We start from the raw sequence: 26,989 nt of genomic DNA on the forward strand, positions 1-26,989 counted from the left end.
ATGATGTGTGTTGTATGTTGTTTTAAATAGTTATAATACTATTTGTATTTAGCAAAATTGTCTAAAATATATATTAAACTTTCCTTTACAACTGTAACTTACAAATTACATTGTATTAATGTACTGATCACATTTGTAATTTCTCATTATTACTTGTCTGTTGTGAAATGTTTCTCTATTATCGGGTGTATCATTGATAATACATTGATAATGATAGCTTAAATTACGTTGAGCTGTAAACAGTTTTATGACAGTAGTTGAGACTGTGGTTCTCCTTTTATCATCTCCAGTGAAGTAGATGTCTTCACTCTAGTATCTCGGAGTTGATTGAAATCACATTTAGTGGGGTCTTGATATAGCAAATTCATATCACGGAATTCTTAAAAATGATATTTGTGCGCTTAAAAGCAGGACCAATATTGGCTAGTAAGGAATTCTCAGAGCTGCATGAGAATGTCTATGTAGCACATACTTCTGAGCTTAACCTTTATTTTAATTTGACTTTGTCCACACTTTTTAAAGTGTAGGTAGTACAGCCTTACCTCTGTTCTTCTCTTTATTCTCAATGATTATTAATAACATGTAAGGAGCAATTTTATATTCCGAGCAATGTCTATTTTTTCTTTCGGTTATCTTCAACAACTGATAATAGCTTGTCTTTATTCCACTGAAAGAGATTCCTTAAAGTTTGTTTTCCGTCATCGCAACCTCAAACATTAAAAAAATAAAAACATGGACGATATAATGACTGATGATAGGAGGAGGATGTGGAGTGGGAGCAGGAGGAGAATGGGGAGTGGGGGCAGGAGGAGGATGGAGAGTGGTGGCGGGAGGAAGATGGGGAGTGGGGGCAGATGATATTGTTTACTTTCCCTGATATTTTTTGTATCACTGAATGATTCCAAATGTCAAGAACAATCTTATTTCCTTGTTTTCTTGTTTAGACAAGTTTCAGAGTTAGTATAAACTACAGTATACAATTTTTTTAACTTCTTTGTAAGTGTTACATACATTTGAAGGGAATTAAAATACTCTGTTATGTTGGGGAATTTGTTATATAAATGAGCATTATATGGGGGAGACGTCAAAAAATATTTAAAGTTAATAGTTACAAACAGTTAAAGAAACAAAGAGATGGCCGTAACATTTACATTTAGTTTCCTCCTCGAGAGCCCTTACATCGCGATGACACTCCTGTCATTACGTGTGTACTGAGAAATGTGTAAATGTTGCACGATTTCTGTCTGTGTGCTATTTCATTTATATTGTGTGGTTTCAAATGTCTTCGATGTGCTTCATCAAGTGAAGATATCTACTGATCTAATGACAAGAGCCATTGATCTTAACTACTTTTAATGACTGTATATAATCTCAACTATCATTACATCAATAAGCTTTGATACCTTTCCGTCTACTTTTATCATTAGAGTAACATTTCTTTTATACCAATTTATCTATCGCTGTAATCAAATTAATGTTCAATATATTGGTTATCCATAGTGAAACTTAACAATTGTGTATTTTAGGTTGTTCTCAGTAAAAAGTACTGAACAAAAAGTGAGGACTGTTAGCTTCAGAAAACAAATAACTGTATACGATTAACTGACATTCAAGTAAGTTTGAATAAGTACTATTTTTAGATGTTTGTAAAAGTGTATTCAATGTTTACATTGTTCATTGTGTGATTAATGTAATAATTTGTACCTGTTTTATGGCAGTTAAATACTATTTTAATTTATGTAATAGTTTGGGATTTCATGAAAAAGTTTCTAAAATTTCTAAGTAATACATTTTTTATGCATGCAATACAACTTTACTTTTTTGAGACAGGTCTAAATTTAGACATAAAGAAACTGTTTTTACCAATTTAAAGCATTTTACATAGTTTTGTTTATATTTGTACAACTAATGTTAATAATTATGGTATTAATTTTTGTTTTACAGAAATATGTGTCTATAAAATCTTTTAAATGTATGTTCAAAAGTTTTCATGACATTCTTAATACAAACATGTATTAAAATAGTATTTTCTCTTTTTTTTATTATAAGCTAACACTTTTGAAATCCATAAATTATCTGAAAAAATAATACTTTTTATGAATTCTCTCTCTTTCTCTCTCCTGTATATATGCATATATAATGATTTTTTTGTATTCGCATTTATTGTTACAACTTTAGCCCTCTTGTTAAATTTTTACAGAAGTTACAACATAAAACATAATATCACTTTTACTCATTGTAGTCTTTTTCACCTGTTTGTACAAGTTTTAAAATATCAGTGGAGTACCTGGAGATGTCAAAATGTTAAAACCTCAAAATACAATTACAGTTAATGAATTTATATTATCGACGTGGGATTTTGTTTTTTAAACTATAAATTACAATGTTAACCAACAATTTTTTGTGCATTTGATTTTTTCATTGTTTAAACAAATTATTATAAAAAAACAAATTTTTGTCCATATAGTATATTTTATTTATATGTGGAATTTCACCTAGATAGATATGGAGGAACTAAAGATAATTATAACTATATCTAAGGAAAGCTAATAATAACTGAGCAAATTAAAGGTATCTGTGTGTATCAACCAAGGGCAGTAGGGACCTTGAGCAGATGGTGAAATGTGTAGGGGTGAGTGGAGCGGTAACTGCAATGTGTATATATATATATATATATATATATATTGATCCCAATTTGCTATAAAACATTGCAGCCAAAGTAATGTGGTTGTACAGCTGATGTTATAGCATGTGCTATAGATTTACTTTTCTTTTCATATCTAGGAATTATGTCCATGTTATTTTTTTTGTCTTTTAATATTATTTCTGATAGTAAAAACTCCTAAGATTTTGGAATTGATTCATCAACATCTTCAAGCATTTTATCACTTGGCGTATAATTTGCATCATTGTAGACTTGAGCTCTTATGCTCTTCTAATAATTTCGCTAGCTGCTTTCAATATATAAAATTCCTCTTCTTATTTATTTATTATTATATTTTTGACTGTACAAATTTTCTGTTAATACATCATGGTTGATATTTTAAAAACATATAATGGTATTAGATAGTTGAAATAACAATATCATCGCTGAAACATTCTATTAGTCGGTTTTTAATAGTTTGTTCATCCCGAATATGCTCTATGGTTATGACATTTGTCTACTCTTATCATTCTCTTCTATGGACTTGTATATTTGCTCCATTGTTGCATCTACAATCTAAATTCTCAGATTAATTTCTTTTGAACATTACTCAGGTGAATAGAATTTTTGAGCAAACTATAACAATCTGTATGATATTTTGCTCCAAATGCCTGTAAGTCTGTTATACCAGAAACTCTTATGAATTTCTCGATAATAATCATTTCTTTCTATGGCAATAAAATTCACAATGGATTCATTTAAAGTTGGAGTATTGATATATGGAATATATCTTCGTCGATCTTTATTCAGTTTTGCTTATTTTGCCTTATCAGCTTCTTGCCCACTAAGGAAACATTTTTCTTCCCCCAATCGAAGTTAGCATGGATTTAGATGCTGCTTCGGAACTTTTATTCAGAGGTGAAAATAAATAACTTTCACTTTACCTTTGTTATACATTTCAATGTATTTCTTATTAATATTTTTTTTTGACAACCTGTATGGGCATAAATTCAGTTTGTAAGTGAGGTAACAGTCCATCCTGTGGTTTCCTTGAAACATCTCTTAAAGAGGTCACTCCTCTACTAATTTATATTATTTCACCAAAATCTGAATTTTTTTAAAGTATTATTATTTATTTAAAGTATTATTATTATTATTATTATTTAAAGTATTATTAAAGTATAATTTTTAAAGTATTATTGGAAGATGAACCCAGGTTTTGTACATATAACACAGCTATACTCATCAGTTCCATTGCTGGTCATTGGTTTATCCATTGTTTGAAAACTAATAGAAAACAATAATATTTTATTCATTATTATTATATTTTTTATTTAAATTGGTTTATAATCATCGATTTATCTATTATATAATTAATCATCCAATAATGAACTGCAGTTTAAATCAGATGTAAAAGTTTAATAGAAAAAATCTTGAATACAGCTTCTGTTAAAAAATATAAAAGGATTACTATAAAAAATAAAAAAAATATAAAGCACAGAATGTTCATTGTTATAGTATATACACATGTTCAGAGCACTCCCCTCTAAGTTTTATCTTATCTATTAAAGCTCCCTACAACCATTCATTTACATAATTATCTTTAATAGATGATTTTGTACATCTAATTAGGTGAAATTTCACATATATGTATATGAAAAAGCAAAACTGTGTGATCAAATATTAATTTTTTACAGTAATTTGTAATAAACCAAGAAAATCGAATGCACAAAAACATTTTTGGTTAACATCCCAATTTATATTTAAAAAAACAAAATTTCACATCAAATATTCCAAAAATTCCACGTTCAAATATTTGACCTCTGAATTCATTCCTGTATTCCGAGGTCAAACTCCCCAGGCGCTCCACTATATGATCAAATCTAAGTTCAAACAGAACGCACATTCGCAGCCCTCTGGAAGAAAATAAATTAAGTTTAATTTTTGTATATTCATAATACCGTATCTTATTATTGACAACTTTGATGAGTTAGGACTATATAAGCTTTCTCACTTATCATAGTCACATATTTTTTATCCCAAAGCTTTAACATATTACAACACTTGTTTGTTTCATAAAACAAAATACATAAAAATACAGTTACTATGTATATTATTGTCAGTTACTGTGAAGTTTGAAGAAGGAATAATTATGAATGGAAATAATTACAAATGGAAATCAGTTGTTTGTTGATAATTAGTGCAATGTACCAAGCGTGCATCCATTTATAACTTTCATTGTATTTAAATTTAAAGCTTTAATTAAAAAAAAAAAAAAAGTACTGTTTGTTTTAGACTAAGGCATGTTTATTTACGACAAAACATTGTATGAGGACCTATATATATATATGTTCCACGATTTGCTGTAAATCTCTTTGTATTTTAATTTAGTCTTTTATTAATCCAAGGAAATTATAATGAAGCTCATTTTCTTTCTAATTCTAACTTAAGTGCTGTAGTTTATGCAAAAAGATACACATAATTTATAGTTGATATGAATCAGAGGTTAGTTTCAAAAGGGTTCAGACACCTCCACGTATTTGTCTCACTTCAAGAACATTTCATTAGTAGCATTTGAATAATTATATTGATTTAAAATGTACAGTTCTCAATTTAATATGAAAACATTGAAAGTATATGAAAATAAATACGTATGAGTAAATTGAAGTATTGAGCATGATATGCAATATGTTTCTTTTGTGACATACTGTAGTCTGCCAGTAGGATTTTTTTTATCAAAATACTTTTTGTTCCAGATACTGAGAAACTTTTAAATACTTACAAAATCATTTAAAGAAGAAACATGCTCTATTTAGAAGATTATTTAGAACTGATTGAACATTTGCCCCAAGAATTGAGGGACAGGTTCACTGTAATGCGAGAAATGGATTTGCAAGTGCAAAATACTACAGAAAGTCTTGAGAAGCGTGTTAAAATATTTTTTTCACACGCAAATGAAATGAATCCACAAGAAAAAGATGCAGAATACAATGAAATTAAAAAGGATTATTACAAATGTTTAGAGGATGCTGATGAAAAGGTACAGCTTTCCAATCAGTTGTATGACCTAGTCGCATTGTACCTGCGGAGGTTGGAACAAGAATGTCACAAGTTCAAAATGGAACTGGAAGCTGATCGTGCGGGAATAACTGAAATTTTAGAAAAACGATCAGAGGAGATGGATGCTTCTGCTGGCAATAACAGTCAAAAAGAAAATCTTTATTCTGTTGTCGTCAGTAGACCGAGTGCATCTTTGAGTGAAAAGAAACGGGACACTTCAATTAGTGAATATAAAAGATTGTTAAATGTAGAGAAAATGTTACCCGATGTGCGGCCGATGAGTGCACCGGCCAATCCGCCCACCGTGAACTACAGTCTCAGCCATATGGGGGCTGGTGGTACGGCGATTGCGGCAGCTGCTACACAAGCCATTGTGGCCACACAGCAGATGCAGCAAGGCAGACGCACCGCTAGCCTGAAGGCATCGTACGAAGCTATCAACTCGATTGTTAGTGGAGTGACCGTAAGTAGCTCACATGAACTGGGCATAAGTAAGGAACTGGCCGGGGCTGCCCAGACGGCGATCGCTGCCATTCAAGACACGAGTAAGAAGAATAAGAAGAAGTCGAGTGCTAGCAGCTCTAGTAGTCAGTCCTCGGCTACGATAAGTCTTCAAGCACCGGTTCAGGGTCAGGCGGAATCGCCTACGTCCAGCCGTAACGACAGTTCATATGATCCCAATGAGCCACGTTACTGTATTTGTAATGAAGTCGCTTACGGAGGAATGGTCGCGTGTGACAACAAGTCCTGTCCACACGAGTGGTTCCATTACCCTTGTGTTGGGATAACGGATCCTCCGAAGGGGAGCTGGTACTGTCCTCAGTGCTTGGCAGCCAAAAAGCGAAGAGTGTCCAGAAAAAAGAAAACACAGCCTGAACTGGACGATCTCAGTCATAATAATGGGATCAAACAAATAATGTGAATGAAATAATGAATGGTTCACAATGCTTTATAGAGCTAAGGAAGATGTATACATTCCATTTGACTGAATGATAATTTTGTATTTTTTTATGGTTACTACAATGTAACAATTTATCATTGACACTATATTTAGTGTTCAATTGTTTATACAACAATTGGTGTTTCTTTCTGATCTAGTACTCAAATAATTAAGTGTTCAAGCATTATTCATTGTGGAGTTTTAAAAATAACTGCAATCAAAAAGTGTATTTTTAACATTTATAATTGATTTTTATTGACTATTTATTGACGTCTTTTGACCATCCATTGTAATAGTTTGATATTTTAAGCGACAATTTGGTCCAAAAAGACTCACAAGAAGTACATGAAAATATTTTAAACTATGAGATTGATAAAAACATTCCTTGACAATTGTGTACAGTATTAAAAACCAAGATGATTAGATGTATTTTTATATTTTATAGTCATTAGTACTACACAAATTAAAAAAAATGATTAAACGTATTTAAATAATACTTATACTCCTTTGCCCTAGGCAGATTCTCTGATGGGGTGATGGGGTTAATTATTTGACAGGAGGTTAATGAAAAAATAAAATACTCGGGAACTGTACCAAGTACAAACCGAAAACACTTTCCATTAGCTTTTTTATAATATTAGTTGTTGAATATTTTCTGTTCAAACAAGGCTCACTATAGCCTCCAGTTAAATTTAACTCTTTATATTGATGGACAAATTTGTATTAAAGTATCTATGTAAATATCATCTGAGTGAGGTTTCATGGTTAAGAAAATATACTCTAAAATGAAAATATTGTGTTCTCTCAGGATAACCAACATTTGTGAGTGTCAGGACTGTAAAGTTAAAAGCAAGACAGGCATTTAAATCTGTAAACCGAGGTCAAACAGTTTTGCAACTAAGATACAATAGAGGAACCCAGCTATTGGCATGATTTCTCATCTTGTCTCATGGAAAGACTTGCCAATAGTTTAGTCTAGTGGGCAATTTCAACCTTGGCTGGTACTTCTATAGGTGACCACTGAACGAATTCCTGTCCGTGCAAACCGCCTGCCCTCGGTGGTTCGGAAGTCACCTTTAAGCTATTGGTCTCTAGCTGCTAGTGGAAGGCTTATTAGTCCAAACTTCGCATGTTAAAATGATACATTTTTTAACTTAATAAAAAATGCACATCCAATAACATCTTATTTGATAAAATTTGTAACCAAGTTCCTTTGCAAAAAGTAAAATTTTACAAGTGAAATTTAGTTTTGAAAAGTAAAAATGTAAGTTGAGGATTTACTTTCTTTTTCAATAATGACTCAGTGGTCTAATGAGTTTCTATGATAAACAACTTATGGTCAGGGAATCCTACGATTACTGAATCAGATCGTTCATTTTGTCTGAAGTTGTCACGGAACTAAATATATGCTATTGCAGTGCGTACAGTTTATGATGTTAGGTTTTTCTCAAATCTGTGCAATTGAGATTATTCATTGTCTCTGAAGTTGCCATGGAACTCAATATGTGCTATGGTAGTTGCATGCAGTTCATGATGTTAAGCATGTCTCCCAAATATCTGCTATGTGGGTGTCTTGAATCCTTTCCATTCATTAATTGTTCCTGAAGTTGCCATGGAACTGAATATTTGCTATGGCAGTGCATGCAGTTCATGGTGCTAGGTATGTCTAAAATCTTTGCCATGTGGGTATCAAGAAACGTCTTCATTCATTATCGTAATCACTGTATGACTTTGACAGCTTTTGCTATTTTAAGAAAAGTCCAGGAAATATTTATGTTCAAACTAGTGTCTGGCAATGAAACATGTTTTATCAGTGAGATCCTGAAATGATGGAAATTCCTGCCCTTGCAGTGGTGACATAAAGGGATCATATATCATCAAGAAAGTTTTGTTTTTAAAAGTGTATCACAAAAGTGGTGGCAGTGTGTTGTGAGATTTAAGGATTAACTTGAAAATAGATGTACAGGAATAGAAGTCAGCAAAGGCTACTAAAGAAAACTGGTTCACAGACCAATAAGGAACATTTATTCATAAAGACATAGGTGTTAAATTTTTGTATTCTATTTTTGATTGGACCAAGTGTATTCACCTGAAGGTTGATTATGTAGAAAAGTAAATGAATTCATATTTTAAAATCTTTTTATACATTAGTTGCAAAATATTTTGATTTTCTCAAATCTCCAGTTTTACACTTAAACAAAATGTACCGAAATGCTATTATTTTTTAAACACTCCCTACCAGAGCTTACTGAAGCAGATCATCGTAACAGTTGAAAAATACAGTCATCAATGTCTTTGCCGTCTGATACGAAATATGTTTAAATCCACATTTGTGGATGCTAGACTTTTTACAATTATTTTTATATTTTCCTACAAATTTTCCAACTTTTATAGAATTATAATTACTTTTTAAGTGTTTTGTAATGGATTTTACCTGTTATTATTAAGTAATTTATATTTTTAACACTAGGCTCTTCACAATAATAATCGTTACTACATGTATATTTAATGAACTGTGCATGTATTTGGTCTTGTTTTGTTTGGGCAGGGCATGACGGTATTTGTACGAGTCTGTGTAGTTTTATATATTTATAATATCATTTACAATGTTTGATCACTAAACAGACTATTAGTTTTTAGATTGTTTTTATTTGTACTCTTTAAATTTATTTAATTAAAAAAAAATCAAATCTTTTAGATGTACATGACATATTATGTTAACACACTGCACATAGCATTTCAAAGATGATTTAAATTTTTTAATGGAATTAGGAAATACTGATAGAGGCATAGTGGAGAGGTGTGTTTAAAATTAATTAACTATGACCAAATATTGCCCACTTTATACAATGCAGTTTGAGCTAGTGATTTTATTTCACAATTAAATATTTTGTTAGTAAATTAAAAAATTAAAATTAATATTTTAACTATTACAAGCAGTGAATTTTTATCCTGTGACTAACCATTGCTATCAGTGGCCTACTTGTGCTCCTACAGTGAACACTCCATCACTAATTCTTTTGTCTCAGTCAGTAATTGCTAGTATATTTTTATCTTGTGACTAACCATTGCTATCAGTGGCCTACTTGTGCTCCTACAGTGAACACTCATAAGACACTCCATCACTAATTCTTTTGTCTCAGTCAGTAATTGCTAGTATATTTTTATCTTGTGACTAACCATTGCTATCAGTGGCCTACTTGTGCTCCTACAGTGAACACTCGTAAGACACTCCATCACTAATTCTTTTGTCTCAGTCAGTAATTGCTAGTATATTTTTATCTTGTGACTGACCATTGCTATCAGTGACCTTCTTGTGCTCCTACAGTGAAAATTCGTAAGACACTCCATCAGTAGTTCTTTTGTCACAGTCATTAATTGTAGGTATATCCCTTTTTGCTCAGGGGTTGTTCAATGTTTTTTTGTATAAAGAGTTTATTTTTTATCATAAATATACCTCTCCACTGTGTGTAATTTAGTAAAGTTTTCACATGAATAATTGTAGCAGTTTAAAGTTAGATACCTTACAGCGTCCAAAATGTTGATACAGATTCTAGACATTTAGAAATTTAGAAATTTTTAAAAATTTCTCAAAGTTGATTTCCAATATGAAGAGGGGGAAATTTGTACAGAAAAATAAAAAAAATTCTTACTATTCAAATACCCTAAAAGTGTTGAAACATTTTTCAGTATTATTTTGTGTTACTGTATATATTAATTATTTACTACTCTTTTACTTTGGACTGTGTATGTAAATAGATTGTCTCAGCAAGTAATGAAATTTCGGTATTTGTTTTACGGCTTCCTGTGCTAAAGATGTTGTCTTTAAGAGAGTAAAAATGTCTAAGCGTGTATTATGTAGTAATTAATTGTGGCAAAAGTACTCTCCTGTGCATTGTTGTTAGTATAGATGTTAAGTAAAGTCGGTGTAAGCATTGTAACAAATTGTTTGTTTCTAGTCATGTGTTTTTTAATGTATTTTATTTTAGTGTATTGTGATGAAAGAAGATATCTATCATTAAAGTTGATCAAGTATCTTGATAAATGACCATAAAAGTATTTGTAATACATTGATTTTATTAATTTTAACACATTTGATATATCTATTGTATAATGTGAGTGTGAATAAAACCATTCATTTGATGAAAGCTATGAGAATAATATTATTTCCTTGTTGTATACATCTGTAAAAGGAGTTGTTATACAAGAAAGAAGATGTGTATAACCATTGGAAGATCGTATAGTTTGGTGTGCAATAAATTAAGCTGTTAAAATTTTAAACATTTGTAAACTCATATCACTAATATGTTTGGTTGTTTATTTGGCGTATTATTTAGTGCTAAATACCCAAATTAATTTTTATCTGAGAAAGATTTAGCTTGTAAAATCAGTATACTTGTGATTTTTGTAACCCTAATTGGGATACTAGGTTCTTTGTTTAAAGTTTGATGGTGACGATTTGTAAGAATTATAGGATTTTGGACAATTATGGCTAATGTCCGAAATCCTGTTATCTATTTCAAAGTGTTTAGAATTGACGCTTACTGGTTGAAAAATCAATGGCCATCTTTATCACTAACATTAGCAATTAACATTAACATTTACATTTAGACAACGTTACTCACAAACACAACAAATGTATTAATACATTAATACTACTTAAAAGTGTTGAATTATTTTTACAATTATCAGTTCTAGTAGATCATGGTTGGTTTCTAATCAGTAAATGTTAATGGTTCATGTTGAATAATCAACCAATATTTCCAGGGTAATAAAATGTATGAGTACATCTATATTACCGTATTCACTATTTATAACATAGAGCACAAATGATTTGAATAATAAATCTAACATGATGAAATAACAAAATTCCTACCTACTCACTATTATATGGAGAATGTAAGGAAATACTAGTAAATTTAATAAGAATATGTCTTAAATACTAATAATTTATCTTAAATATAAGCCTAGATATTTTTTGTTTAACTGATGGTAAAATTATTTGTTTTGGTGCACCAGTGGAGTGGGGTCGTTAACAAATTTTTTAAAGAATAAAGTGCTAGTAACAATCTGATAAAAAGTTTTCTCATAAATTTAACAAAAGTCTATAAACAGTTTTCTCATTAGTCTAAAAACAAAAAGTTAACTATGTAAAAACAGTGTTTCATACATTTATAAATGAATGTAAGTTTATCTTATTTCTGGGACAATTATTTGGAAATTTATCACAAATTTTCAACGATTATAATTTAAAAATAATACAAACAAAAATAGTTTTGCTGCTTTACGGTTGACTTTTGTTTTTAAACATCTGCAGAATGTGAATGGAAACTAGTCTTATATGATTTTAATGTGGAAGAGTGACCAAACTTATTAACAAGCAATTGGGAATCCCCTTGATGTCTGAACACATCAGTCTGAGAAATATTCTTAGAATTAAGAAAGCTCCCACATTACTATAATTTATTAACGTAATGACATTTGGTTGAAATATTCACCAGTAAGTGCCTAACTCAGGAACACTTAACCCGGGAGCACTCGCGCTATTAGATTGAATCTAACATAATTTTTGTGTTATATAACACTTTTTTTATTTGTTATCTTGCAACACTGAACCCTTAATTTATGCTTCTATGGGTATGTGTGCTGCGTATTGCATCATGTTTAGACATTAGAAATTGCTGGAGTGGGGCGTCATGGTGGGTGGGGTGGACGCTCCTCGTGGGTTATTAGTTTCAACCTAACAGCGCGAGTGGTCGCGTCAGCCTAATGTTAGGAGCGATCTAACGGCGTGAGTGATCGCGTAACTGCCAGTTTAAATCCATCAGTTTAGTGATTTTTCTTGTTTTTCTGTTTGCTTTTGAGTTATATTTCGTATATTGCTCTTTTATGACTTTACAATTATTGCAATGAATGAAGACCATGAAAAAGCCGTTCTTAGTTGGTTGGAGGATGTTAGATTCGATCTAACAACGCGAGTTCTTGTGTAACTTCTTGTAGCGCGAGTTCTCGCGGGTTAAAAGTGCATATAAAGAAATCCTATAACCGGTTGAATTTTGTATCCAACAACCTATAAGGGGTTATGAACTCTACAAACCATTAGTTGTAGAATATCTCATAATATACGGATTGTAGGATGAAACTGTCGTTGTGCTTCTTTTAGTAGATATTGATGTGCCAAGTTTTTTGTTCGAGTTATAATTCTAGTTCAGATTTTTATGTAAAGTTTGTTTTAGAAGTACATACAAGGCTCATCTAAAAAATTCAAAGTCTTGAAAACATAGGAGACATACCAAAATAAACTTTTACTCAGGTGTACAAAAATAATATAACTGAATAAAGCTAAAACTGACTTAAAAATTTGACTCTCACAATCCCAACTCTGATTTTGGTCAGCTGTAGAGCGTATATGTAATGTGATTGGGCTTATCAATACTCAATAGTATATTTAGAGATTTATTCATATATTTACACACAAGCTTTTGTATACATTGATATATACATCTTCATTATTTCACTAGAGAGATCTCTAATCTTCTCAAACTTACAAGTCACTTGTATTGAATATCAAGATCCTAACAATTAAGTAGTCATTCTTTGGCATTGAGTTCATAACAACCGATATAATAGTCTTGATTATCACTAATCAATAGAAGATACACTATAATAGATTAAAAGCAACTCGCTAGAAAATGTGGCGACAATGAATTATGTAATTGAGGAGGAAAAATTCCAATTTTAGGTACATGTTGCTAAACTTATCTCTTGTAAAGTACTGATAACACATATATACATAACAGTAATTTCCATCCCTCTTAGAATTACAGACATAACCGTGAATTTAAATGTAATATGAACTTTTCCAAAAAAATAAAACTTTTTATTAAAAAAAATTAAAAAAGAGTTTTCTACCCTTACTAAATTATGAAAACTTCTCCAAGAGATCTACATCATCTGTCCTGTATTTGTTATATTATATATTTTCTTTTGTAACCTGCTTCAGACCATTCCCAATGCAGTAAGTATGTACTAGGAATAATGTTTCAATATGTTTAAAATTCAATTCTTTAGCCTCAATATACCACTACACAAATGTGTGTGCATTGAGTAGGAAAGAATTGTTAAATATAATTAGGCGAATATTTCAAAACAGAACTCTTAGCAATGGTGTCTTAATTCCAAAATCTATGAAAGATGAGTAAAATTTGAATTAATTATTTATTGCAAGTGATATAAGATAATCCTTATGTAATTTTTGATGTAAATCTGCTAACTCATTATGTTGTTGTTGTTTTTTTTAATATGAGTATAATTTTGTCAATGGTGGTTTCTAACTGGTACAGACATGTCAGAGCAGATTATGTCATCATCATGCTGTACAGTATGATAATGTTTGAGTTTCTCACCAACTAAGTTTGAACATTCAGTAGTTACACTGTTGACTCTGGAGATAAGCCATTTGTTTAGACAATAGAATATAACACGTTTTCTGTGCATGTCAACAAGTATTCATTCAGTAAGATCCTAAACTAAATACTTCAAATCACAAAATAAATACTTAAATTACTAGAAATGTCAACAACTGAGTTTAAAATTTGTAAAGTGGCTAATTCTTGCACTGCTAACTGCATACATGTACTCAAAGGCCTCTAGTACAGACTGTAGAATGCCTTTCCGACCAATTATGTTCTCACCTTGATTTTAAAATTGTTGAGACTCTTAATTTATTTTTCTGCGTTGGCAAAGAATTACAAAGTTTGGGTCCATATTAACGTATCAACATAGACTCATGTTTGATTACAAGTTGATCATCAGTGCTCAGAAATGCAGTAATGTTGAAATTAATTCACAAGCTTCTTTCGATTGTCTTTTCTAGAATGCATGTCTCAAATCATGGAGCTTTATGCAGATTTCCAAAATTCTGTGTGTTGATGAAACTGTAAATCCTCTGAATTATTCATACCTCATTAGGGGTTTCATAATTTGTAGAAGTAATTAGGACATGGAATTGAGGAAAAAAATGTTGTGTTTGTCTAACTATTTTATCTTTGGTATTTACGTGTTCACCTCTTCGACTAAACACAAAACATTGTGTTAACCCCATTCAAGAGAAATTTTTATTGAAGTTTCTTCAGAACATAACTAACACACTGTATCAATCACTGGTATTTAATCCTGTCACGATAAAGGGTGTACCAATAAGACAAATGGTGTTGTACAACCGAGCCAACTGTCCCCTACTATCGCTAAGTACACCCATCATTAAAATAAAATACAGTTCAACTTAAACTTCGTACACTGTAAAAGTTCAATGAAATTAGCGTGTCTTTCATTGAAGCATGACAAAAAATAATTTATACGGTTATTTTGCAAAGGCAAATCATAGAGAAGAAAATCTTGATCATTTTCATTTGTTCAAAATTCACTCTAAAATAAAAAAAAAATAAAACTATTTAGATAAATAATCAATTTTTTACCTTGAATAGTTTTTACAGTTGGCAACATTATTGATGTAAATGTTATTGTAGATGTTAAAATTCTTTTGGTTACTACTATTTATATATCGTCTTAGAAATGATTTCAGGTTCTTATTCTAAGGGGGGCATTTTGTACCCCAAACCAGTAATTCGTTATAATTTTGGCGTTCTTCAGAATGTAATAAATTTCATGAAGCTATTTAATTCAGATTATAATTTTGCAAACCACTTGTGGTCTTAGTTTGGATTTTTGATTCATAGCTGTAACTGGCACTTCTTCTGCTAGTATTTTGAAAATAGCTTACAGTATATCCATTATTTATTATATTATTAAGTTTACCCGAAACTTAATTCAAACTGCTCAAAGTGAACTCTGCTGGTTGATCAGAACGATCTAAGCTTTGCTGCTGTAATCTGTTTGATAACTCAAAATTCTGTTCTCTTCCAAAAATTTTGATAAATTAAAATAATATGTAAATACATTTTTTTGGAAGAATTTTATTCCAAGTTCAAAAAACAAAATAATAACTTTATAATTTGAATAACATTGGCTAAGCCTAAATGTTTTGAAATATTAATTCTAGTTTACCTTTGTAGCTCAAAATTGATCCAATGAATCTCGATAACTCAAAGCACTACTAATATAAAAAAAATCATAATTTGACGTTTATTTTTTAAAATTTTTCAGCTATTGTCTAATCCTGTCCTTTGTTGTCATGGTTTTTATTGTATTTCCCTTAAGTTTTAAATAAATAAATATAGTAAATAGTGTATTATAAATTAAAATAAAATGTAAATACTTTTTTTGGAAAAATTTTATTCCAAGTTCATAAAACAAAACAATAACTTTATAATTTAAATAACATTGGCTAAGCCTAAATGTTTTGAAATATTAGTTCTAGTTTACCTTTGTAGCTCAAAATTGATCCAATGAATCTCGATAACTCAAAGCACTACTAATATAATTGTATTTCCCTTAAGTTTTATATAGTGTATGTACAATGAGTGATAAAATGAAAGGAAAACTTGGTGAGAAAATCAAAATTATTAAAGCATTGAGCGAGGGACAGCAGAAAAAAGACATTGCTACTGAGTCGTTCTCCCCTACAGAATGTTGTCATGGTTTTGAAACACTTTTCTATTGTAGACCGCTGTACATACTTGATTAACCAAAACAACCTAGAATAACTTATCAACTATGAGTAGGTGAATACGGTGCTTGTGTAATTAAAATTTTATTTAGCTATCCCTTCTATCTCAAACTAGGTTACAACATTGGTCAGTCACAACCACTTTGTAAGTTGGAATGTAGTTAGATGTAGTGTTCTGGCATAGTTGGTCTGTGACATCTGATCAGTGAATTCTGAAATTATCTGTGTTCGTTTAATGAAATTATAAATTCTGACAAGTCCTTCAGAGGCCTTAGTATAACTTCTTCTGGATAAATGTTTTATAAGTTTTCCTCAACTTATTGCCAGTATGTGTTCCAAAGTATTTGATTAATTCACATTCTTGTTCTATCTCTCTTCAATATTATGTAATTGTGGATTTTTCAGAAGTAATTTAAAAGCCTCAATAGGTTGTAAAATAGATTTTGTTTGCTAAAATCTGTTGACTAACATAATAAATTAAAAATTGGAATATACTTGAATTGTTTTATAGTTGGTTTATTATTTATAATGTGTACACTGTACTACACATTCTTCAACCCAACAACAAAATTGAAATCTAAACACCATTTACCACTGTATCTTGCAATGTTAGGAATTAGTTATAATAGCTATTACGTAATTGTGTTATAGTTATTGAATTACAACCAATTTTCATGAATCAATTGTATAACAATTTCAGGTTTACTGTTAAAAAGAAAGAATGGCCAGAGGACAACAGAAGTTACAGTCACAAGCCAAAGCCCAAGACAAGGCCGCTAAGGCCAAGAAACAACAAGGACATAGTGTGAGTGAGCAGAAGAAGGCTGCACAAAAGGCTCTGGTCTATGTCTGTAAAGTGTGTAAGGTAAGGTGTATTTTAAAACATTCAATACTAGTGTCTGTGTGTGTTAAGTATCTTTTGTATTGCCCTTTCTGTCACATTATAAATAAGCAGACATAGGTGTCCCACACCTTTTTTTATATAAGTATGTTATTGGTGCTGTGTAGTAGGTCAGACTTAAAAAAGTTGTTTGAACATGTTTTATATACTGTATTTAATTGTATTTTTCACATAATTAAATAACAATGTCGTGTTAGCTAAATAGTTGTTTTTGCATGAAGAATTTCTAGTAACTGTCTTAGTTGTTTCTAAGATTTGTCCAGCCACTCAAAATCCAAAACTTAACAAAAATAATCTGCTAAGGTATCAAAATATTAAAGTTTAACACACACAAACTTTTTTTCTTTAAGCACTAATTTAGAGTCCAAAATTGTTAAAATTATGCTTTTATTTGAATCAGTCTTAACATTTGTGCAGTCTTAACATCAGTCTTAATATTGGCGTTCTGGAACATCATAAATTTATGTGCTCAAAAACTTTTTTTGCCTAAAATGCTGTCTAATTTCAAGATTATAAAAAACTAAAAATTAATATTTTAAAACTACATTTTTATTTCCACTGTAGTAAATTAATTTTAACAGCAGAATGTCAAGAGTATTTTCGGCCAGTTTGTATTGATATTGGTTTGCACAGGTAACAGGCTTCACAGTCATTGAATGTTAAAATTAACAAACTGTTTTTACACGGAAAACTGCAGTGTGCAATCATCACGAGTTATGAAAAACTGCAAGTGTTGTTCAAAACAAAATTTCACGTCCTTGTTGCAACCGTTTTTAATGTATTTTAATTGTAGTAACAAAAACATTGTTTCATAATATTAATGTACTCAGAAAACTCTCATTGATTTATAAATTAAAATACAATAGAATTATGAAAAAAAACCTGTTTATAGAATTATTAACCCTTTGGCTGTTTCACAACAGTTAATTGTTTATGTTTTTGGCAAAAACTGTTTTACAACAATATATTGTCGTTCATGCTTTTGCTGACAATGGTTTCATAACGATTTATCGTTGTTGCACAATAAATTTATGATAAATGTGGTATTTTTGAAAGATTAGAGTATCTATATACCAATTTTTAGAGAATTAAAAGAGAATTAAATTCTCCACACAACAAGTGTTTTCATGCTTTTAATGTGTTATACTTGACTATGTATATACGACTTTATACGTAATAGATGAAAAATTGCCTCAAATCCATCTTAAGTTACGATTTATTGTTTTTAATATAACTTGCGTATATTTTATCCAAATTACTTGAAATTTTCAGGATCTGTTCATAATTATAAGTACTTTTAAGATATTCTATTATTATAGTTTTATTGTTTTGGCTCTTAGCCAAAATAAACAGTACTGAATTGGTAATATTTTATTATGGTAAGTAAACACAGTAATATTAGGTCCTACATATAGATTTTACCAATAAATAAAAGTCAAAGGAAGTAAAATTGGTTAAACTCGGGTATTAACATGTTAAATATGACCCCCGTTCAGTTTAGTTGCCTTCAAAAAGTATGGTCCCACTATACCCCTCCCAGACACAGTGCACCAAATGGTTACACGCTTACTGTGCTGTAGCCTCTCTACAACAATGTCAGGACGTTCAAATCCAAAGAAACGTGTTGTCTGCTTGTTTATGAAACCATTAAGGTGCACATGACATTCATCTGTAAACCATAGATCACTCAGAAACTCAGGTTCTTCATAGCATATTGCTAACATTGAACCACAGTACCGAACTCTGGCTAGTTTGTTTCTACAGTTCAAAGGTTGTCCAGTTTGTATCCTGTAGGGAAAACCACCAATGTTTTTGAACATTCTTTGCATTGACGTATTGCTAATATTCATTTTAAGAAAAGCTCGCATTAGGCTTCTTTTCGGTGGCTGTAACACTTGTTGCTGCAACATTCTTCCGTGGTTTTCCTTTGTACAGACAGTAGTTGGGCGACCTGAAAAGCCCTTCCACTGTGTCAAGACACTACCTGTTCCTCGAAATCTTTCAACAACACTAAGAATCACAGCATTACTAGGCGGGTTTTTGTGGAAATGTTCCTGAAAATGTAATGCAGTTAATGACAAGCTTGGCCCACCCGCACGTCCAATTCCGTATGAGCAAAAATAATGCTCTACGATTAAAGCTTTCTCTACCGTTGTTAGCACCATGTTAGTAAAAACTAACCTCAAATAAGAAAGAAGTAACGAACAAGAAGCCGTGGGAACTATTGACAATTGGATCAGCTGATCGAGAAGGCAACTACAGCTGATTCAGTTTCAGTACTGTTTATTATGGCTAATACTGTAATAAAACATTATAGCTCTAAATTTAAAAATTAAAAGTAAATAAAATTATTTTTGTTTTTGAAATTTTAACATTTTTTATTTATTAAATTTGCAGTACTTATGTACAAGTACTGTTTTAAATGCAAGTTCTTGGGCAAGAAATAAAACTAATTTCAAGCAAAAATATAATCATGATTTTTTTTTAAATTACACATTTTTCTAAGCAAACCCCTGCATAAATGTCATTTTGAGCTGAATCGTTTTTATGATCCACACTAAAACACGGAACAGTTTTAGGAAAAGATTTTTAAAATTGGCAAACAGCTAAAGAGTTAAACATAAGACTTTGCTAATAACATACCAGCCAGATAATATGCGACATCACGGGATAAAGTGGTAAATAGAACATTAGTAATCACTTGACCAAAATCGTTAGCTATTATATATAATAACTGTATATTACATAAATGGTAAAATCTTTCCAACTTTTACCATAGCTGCAGCATAAATTAAAAAAAAAAATACCAGAGTAATTCAAAGATATTTTTATGTCCTTGAACTTTTTTTATCCGGCTTTAAAAGAATTAAAATAAAAGTGTTATGTACAAGAGGGTAACTAAACAAAATCTGCCAAAAAACTCCAGGACTCATGTATGGAAACATTACAGGTACAGGGCTATTCACCAGTTAAGAAGAAAATTAAAGAGCACTTAAGTGAAGAAGAATTTTATAAACCATTTACCAGCTAAGAAGATTGAAAAGTTACTTTAATGAAGAAGAATGAGATAAAATATTCACCAATGAAGAAAAATATTAAAGAGCATGGAGAAGATGAACCATTTTCTTATAAAAGAGATTAAACTCTGAAAAATTACAAAATCATTTTTTTTGTATATTCATATCTTTGAACAGTACTAGCTACAATAAATGTTATTCCTGTTCATAAAACTGCAAGAAAGGTCATCACCAGGAATAGTAGAACTTAAAGGTATGGACGATAAAATGATATTATGATGGAAGTATGAAGGAAAACACATAGAAGAATTATGACGTATAGAAGCATGAAAGAGAAAGAAATCAAACATTTTGAAACAATTAATATTTTGACAAATCTCCTCAAGATGATGTACTCTAGCACATGGGATGCAAACTTAGCTTCATATAAGATCAATTGGTTATTGTAGACATCTTAATTTCTATTTACTTTATAATACACAAAATATAAATTGTCTGTGTCCATATAGATTTTCAGACTGACATGAAGACTAAAACAAGATTACTCTAACTAATGTTCCAATTTTTATTTACTATTATTAATTGTCAGGTAAACTTTAAGATGATTTGGTTATTAGATTTTTACTTTTTTTGTATAAAGCTCTATTTTTAATATGCTGATACTGGAAGTAAAACTTAACGTAATTTAAATAAATGTGTTTGCCAAAAGAGAGCGATTAGTGGTTTCATATAAACAGCAAGTTGCCACATGTAAACGAACAATGTGCTGTTTGGGTATTGTTGTAATAATATACTCTCCTCTTGATGTAATGAAATCTAATTACTTATTTGAGCATAGAGAGTTTAAACCATGCTTTTGGTTCAAGAGTCACGAGAACAATTCAATAAAATATTAAGATTGAGATTTTAACTAAATAAATAAATTTTGGATGATAAATAAATTTGTTGGTTCTTAAAAGAATACTTTTGTATAATATAGTTTTCAATAACAAAATTTAACTTTTCTTATAATATTTTTAAAATTACAATTTTTTCTGAAAAATTTTAATAAAAATATGTATATAATTTTTAAAATTGACACAGGCTTAATTTGCATGTTGTAATTCTCTAGAATGTGTAATTTTTAATTGCACAATGTGTGTGTTGTGAAAGGTGATTCACATTAAAAAATAAAAACTACTATCACTAATACATGTAGTGTAAACCTCAGGTGTAGTCATGGTTTGACTACCCATGTAATAGCAAAACCACTGCAATTCAAATTAAATAACAATAAGTTTTAAATAGAATCTTTTTTGTAGTTGTAAAATTTTAAATATTCCTCTTTACTTTTTTGAATATTTTCAAAACATTCTTAGTCCTTCTTAGCCCTAACTTCGCCTGGTAAAATAAGACATTCTTTACTTTTTTTACTTTTAATTCTTTTGAGACCTTTGTGAAGAGGTCTTCGCCAATCCACACACAGACCTATCCACCACACCTATCCACCGCAGGGAGGTGTTTAGACATGGCCAGAACATAATTTTTTGTAATTAAATATTTTTGATTTTCAGTTAGTAGTAAGCAAATTAAAGAGATTTTGCCAAAAAGTAAAAAATCCATACAGTGACACTTAAAACCAAAAACTCTAAAAAAGTTAAATCAAGTTATTAGTTTATCATAATTATAATTTTATTCTAAACGAGACATTGTGAATATTTATTTGGGTTTCCAAATTTGGATTGAGAAACAATAAAACTAAAATTCTTAGGTTAGGTGTTATTTTTATTATGTGTGGAACAAAAATTATTAAAAAGATGTAAACTCTGAATTAAGATTCTTAAGTAACAATTTACATTACATACAGTGAATATAAAAGCTCAGTCCATAGAAGAGGTGTGCATTACTAGTGCATTATAATATATGGAAATAGAGATCTGTATTTTTGAGAACAGTTCTTTTTTATAATGCATGCTCTCCAAATAAACTGTTTTAACACACGTATGATTGAGATATCATCCTCAAATTTCACATTAGTATTCACTATTCGTTTCTGATGCTGATATGGATAAAAAAAAAAATTAATTGTGACTTCGCTGGATTTAAAATAGTTAACAAAATAAAGATCTTCAACGTTGAAATGATCACGACTGGAATATTTTATATCAGTATTGTCTGAAATATTCATTTAGATGGTATAAGATGATGAATATTAGAAAGAAGTATAAATATCTCAGAAATGAAGACATTTTTATTAGTGTCATATTTTGTTATTTTTGCTAGTTTTTGATAATCTATAAATCTATGATTTCCTTACGGGATACATTGTATATTTTAAAATAAATCTCTTAACGCAAGTTGATCAATTATCACACCTCCCTTTCTTCCCTATATTCCCTATTCCATTCTTACCTAATCTGTAGCAACCGAATGTGCTTTTATTTGTATAGATTTTTAAAATATAATAAGTTAGTGATATTTCCAGAACAGTTTGAGTATTTCATTTACATGGCCCTTTTTGGTATTTGATTTGATATATTCGCTTATTAAAAACATTTTTGAGCAAGAAATAAAAACTGATTACAAATCGTTTACTTGAAAATGTCTGGATTTGTTGTAATGTAAGACTGCTAAATCCTTGAATGCATTAAATTACATGTTGTTTAAATAATATAAAATGAGACATTTGTTGGACAATTGTGGTCTCTGCTTTCTCAGTGATTGCTACTAGGTTGAAGTCATCCCCTATGCCACCAAATATTTGGCGGGAACAAGATTCACTTCTGATTTAAGAAGCCCCTTTTATTAGTTCTTGTATATGTTGGTAGCATACTAATACTAATTCTCATATCTCGTATTAAAATATTGAATGTTTTCATTAAATTACATTATTTGGTTAAAATTTAATCCATTACTGTTGAGATGTAGTTGGAATATGCCATTATATATTTATCTTCATAAATAAATAAACTTAAAATGCTTCTCAATGGTAACACTTGTGACGTTATTGTTTATTCATTAAAGAAACTGTAGAAAAGAGGGGAAAATATAAATAAACTCATAATACTTTGCTGATGGTGGAATCATAGTGTATAAAGAATTGTTATTTGAAAAGTTGTGCTATTAGTACATTAATAATGTACCTGACTCCATTAATGAAGTTTTGGTCCTACTTTTAAAATTTGAGTGATATGTACTCAGCTACTTTAGGCTCAAAAGCTTGATGTCAAGGCACATAAGCAACATTTATTTTGGGAATGAATACCCATACCAGAGGAACTGAAAGCTCTGAAAATGTTGGTTTATACTTATCATTAAGATATTTTGTGTGTTGTTTTAGGCTCAGATGCCTGACCCCAAGACGTATAAGCAGCATTTTGAGAACAAACACCCTAAGAACGATTTGCCGGAGGAACTGAAAGATGTGCAAGCATGACTGTCACGCGCAGTCCACTCAATGTCTATTGGATCCAATCTTCAAGCTTCCAGTTACTCTTATGTCAAGTGTATAAGTTTTTCTTGATCTTTTCGTGACTGGTGAACTGGTTTTTTAACAATGTTATTAACTGAGTGATACTAGTTTGATAGTTTATTAAATTTTATTTACTTTTTTTCTCGTGCTATTTAATGAGTTTTATATGAAACCAAATTATCTGATTTACTTCAGCTTCCTTGTGTTCCTGACGAAGAGTTTTGATACTACATTTTATTTTGTATAGTTGTTTACGCTGTACATTTCGAAAGCATTTCTGTAATAATAATTTTTTATCTTAGTGAAGGAAAGGATATTAAGCTTATGTTGAACCATATGAAATATCTTAGATTTACAGCTTGGAAGAGTATACTGTAAAAATATGCACAAATTATGTATTTATCGGACGTCAATTCTTCATAATTTTAAAGTTCATTTATGTCGTATATTTTTTGACGTCATGATTAATTTTCCTTAGCCAAGTAATGGGCTGGACTTCTTTTAAACATTCACATAATTTTGGTGTATATAAATTCTTTCCTTGGAGATAGCTTTGCTGCTTGTTAATCAGATTTTGATAGTAAATATTTAAAACAAAAAAAATATAGTAGTTTTATTTGCCTTGGGTGAAGTTACCTGTTTCATCTATAAGATTCTTAGTTTTAAATGATAATTATTAATTGTGTATTAAAATTAAATAGACAATAAACTTTACTTGCACATTTCTAAGAGAAATAGACGTTTTTTGCAAGTTTGTTACTGCAAGTAATGTGTTCAGTTCTTGTTAAGGTTCCAAATCCTCCTGTTTAGAATTTTCACAATTGAATAGAAATTGAAAAGGAGTGTTGCGTCACCTCATCAAGCTATATCGTAAAGTTTGGATCTGTAATACCTGTCTTTATATCAGTGGTCAGGTAATTGAATGATGTGCGATTGTCTACTGCGCACCTGCCACGTGTCTGGCCACTATTGCGTGAGATCGGAGGTCGAAAAGAAAACCTCCCTCGTACATACAGAAGTTAAAAGGGCTGTTCAGTTACCTCATTTTTAGATGTTACGAGTTTGTTCAACTCCTCCTCTGTTAGTTCCTCGTAATTATCTTGGATCATTTCTTCGATATCCTGATAGTCTATTTCTGGAAAACCCTCACCTATGACATGAGCGATTTCTAAAATGAATACGACTTGGATGTGTGGTTCTTCAGTTAGAGGGTATCCATGGGGCGTAGTCAAATCACCAGTAAGGCTTTGAAAGACAAGTTTTTGGATTCAAAGTAGACATTCACTTCAGGAATGAAATGGTAACCTAGTTTGTAATTATGTGTTAAGGTTAGTTATTGACCTGAAGAAGAGATCAGATTGAAGATCTCGAAACGTAGTGTTACTGATTTTTTGTATCACTGAATGAAGGCAACCGTCCGTTAACTTCAAGTGTCATACACATATTACGTATTTATGTATAATATTATTCCATTGGTATATTTCCACTCCCAGTTTCCCCCAGAGTCCTCTGCTGAAATATATTCCGTGAGATTTGTGATTGCAGCTGTAGATTTGCCCTTTTATCAAATCATGTTTGTGATAATGAAGTAAATAATATTGTACTCAATGGTTGACTAGGCTTCTTAATTATTTTTTAAAAATTTTTTCTTATCAGTTTAAATACTAGTTTGTTGTATCATAACTGCTTCCCATGGTGAACTGTAATAAGATTTACTTCATGAGCCATAGAGGGTTACAAGATCAAAGGTGGAACGTTATGTTATGTTATTCTAAGTACATGTGTGTCCTTAGGTCAACTGCAATAGTACTGTCAGCTGCAGTATCAAACCCAGTGTTATGATCGTACTCAAAAGAATATTTAATTTTAGGCTTTCACGAATATGATCAAGGATTTTGTATAATTTTTTGTTGTCTTAGATTCAGCAGTTTATAGTGTTCATTTTACCACTGACATGAAATCTGTAGACTTATAGCAGAAGACTGTTAAAAAGTGGTTAGTAATATCATTTTACCTCCATCCATACAACATTCCTACACAGAACTATCCACATATCAAAATCAATAATTTTACATATTTCTTATCTTAATTAGTAATCTGCAGTGTTATAGTTAATCTTTGTGGTTTCACATTTGTATATTACCTAGCAAAATATTATTCATCTGTTCATTGTATTAAACCTTAACCTAAACCTTGTCAGCTGTTCTTGATTTGTTGTTTAACCCTCCAGCTGGTATGAAACGAATTTTTGTTGCCAAAGGCCCGTCCGATTTGGCAACGACAAATATTCGTCGCCAAAGTAGACATGTACAGTTATTGAAATTTTAGGCAATTAAGGTCATATAAATGATTTTTATTTTATATATTCTGGAAGAGCAATAACTATAGTACCGATTTACTGTTCTTACTTCGATTATTGTCTTCTTTGTTTACCGTAAAACATCGTTTTTTTGGACAGCTGACATGAACGTAGTACGGGTCAACCACATTGTTGTGAAACTGTACACAAAAAAGTGTCGCGTTTTGTGTTTGAGGTTACGAATGCAATAGTATTTCGTGTTATTATTGTTTTTTTAGCTTTCTTAGGTTATAGTTTTAGTTGTTCAGTATGGGTGAAAACTTTAGAGACCGATCAAATGATCTTAGAGAGCTCGCAGGGCGGGATCTAGTGACGCTGAGTGTAAAATGAAACTTTGTATATATTGTACATATGTAAATAAGGTAAGATTAAAATTTATTATTTTATTTTTGTTTTAACTGTCATACTTATATAAGTATAAATGCAGTCAAGAGATTATGTTTACCCACGAACAATAATATTTATTTAGAAATGTACGCATTTTTTAAAATAAGTAAATATGGTTGCTTTTTCATACAAAGCCCTGTAAAACATACGTTTTGAGGTAAAAGTTACAATAATTATATATTTTTGGAATCAGGACAAAATTTTGAATAAGTTATACATTTACGGTTTTGATGTAAAGCTTATTGCTAAGCAGTTACACAACGAAATATTTACAAAAAAAATTCCAAAAAACATTTTTCTTACATTTTGTAAAAAAAATAAAAATATGTTTCCATGGAAACAATAAGATATTGTTATTATAATGCTCTCCATATAGTTGTGAATACATTGACATATAATAGTTTATATTTGGACTAACAGTTATAAATTGTGATACATTATAAGAAACGTCTGCGAGGCTGTTAAAATAGAGCCGCCAGTACAGAGTGACACCATTGCCAGTTCTAGGGTTAAATTCAATTACTAAAGCTGAATGGTTATAGTTTACTTCTGTGTATAATAAATGAAAACCCATCTTTACATTATTTACTACTTGTTTCATC

General features: G+C 30.5%; 1 protein-coding gene across 4 annotated transcripts in view; it reads left to right on the forward strand.

Moving 5' to 3' along the window:
* Window positions 1-23,792, forward strand: part of LOC124363090 (zinc finger protein 706-like) — a 36,200-nt gene extending 12,408 nt beyond the window's left edge. Inside the window, exons 2-4 of one of the 4 annotated variants that reach the window (XM_046818196.1) lie at window positions 1,527-1,613; window positions 16,973-17,137; window positions 23,510-23,792. In XM_046818196.1, the coding sequence (XP_046674152.1) occupies window positions 16,994-17,137; window positions 23,510-23,605 (240 nt within the window). In that variant the 5' untranslated portion in view covers window positions 1,527-1,613; window positions 16,973-16,993 and the 3' untranslated portion in view covers window positions 23,606-23,792. Of the gene's footprint in view, window positions 1-1,526; window positions 1,614-5,400; window positions 10,793-16,972; window positions 17,138-23,509 lie in introns of those variants that run through there. The other 3 variants (XM_046818192.1, XM_046818194.1, XM_046818193.1) reach the window with 3 other exon arrangements.
* Window positions 23,793-26,989: the final 3,197 nt, after the last annotated feature.

The sequence above is a fragment of the Homalodisca vitripennis genome, chromosome 5 (assembly GCF_021130785.1).
Source record: "Homalodisca vitripennis isolate AUS2020 chromosome 5, UT_GWSS_2.1, whole genome shotgun sequence".
NCBI lineage: Eukaryota > Metazoa > Arthropoda > Insecta > Hemiptera > Cicadellidae > Homalodisca > Homalodisca vitripennis.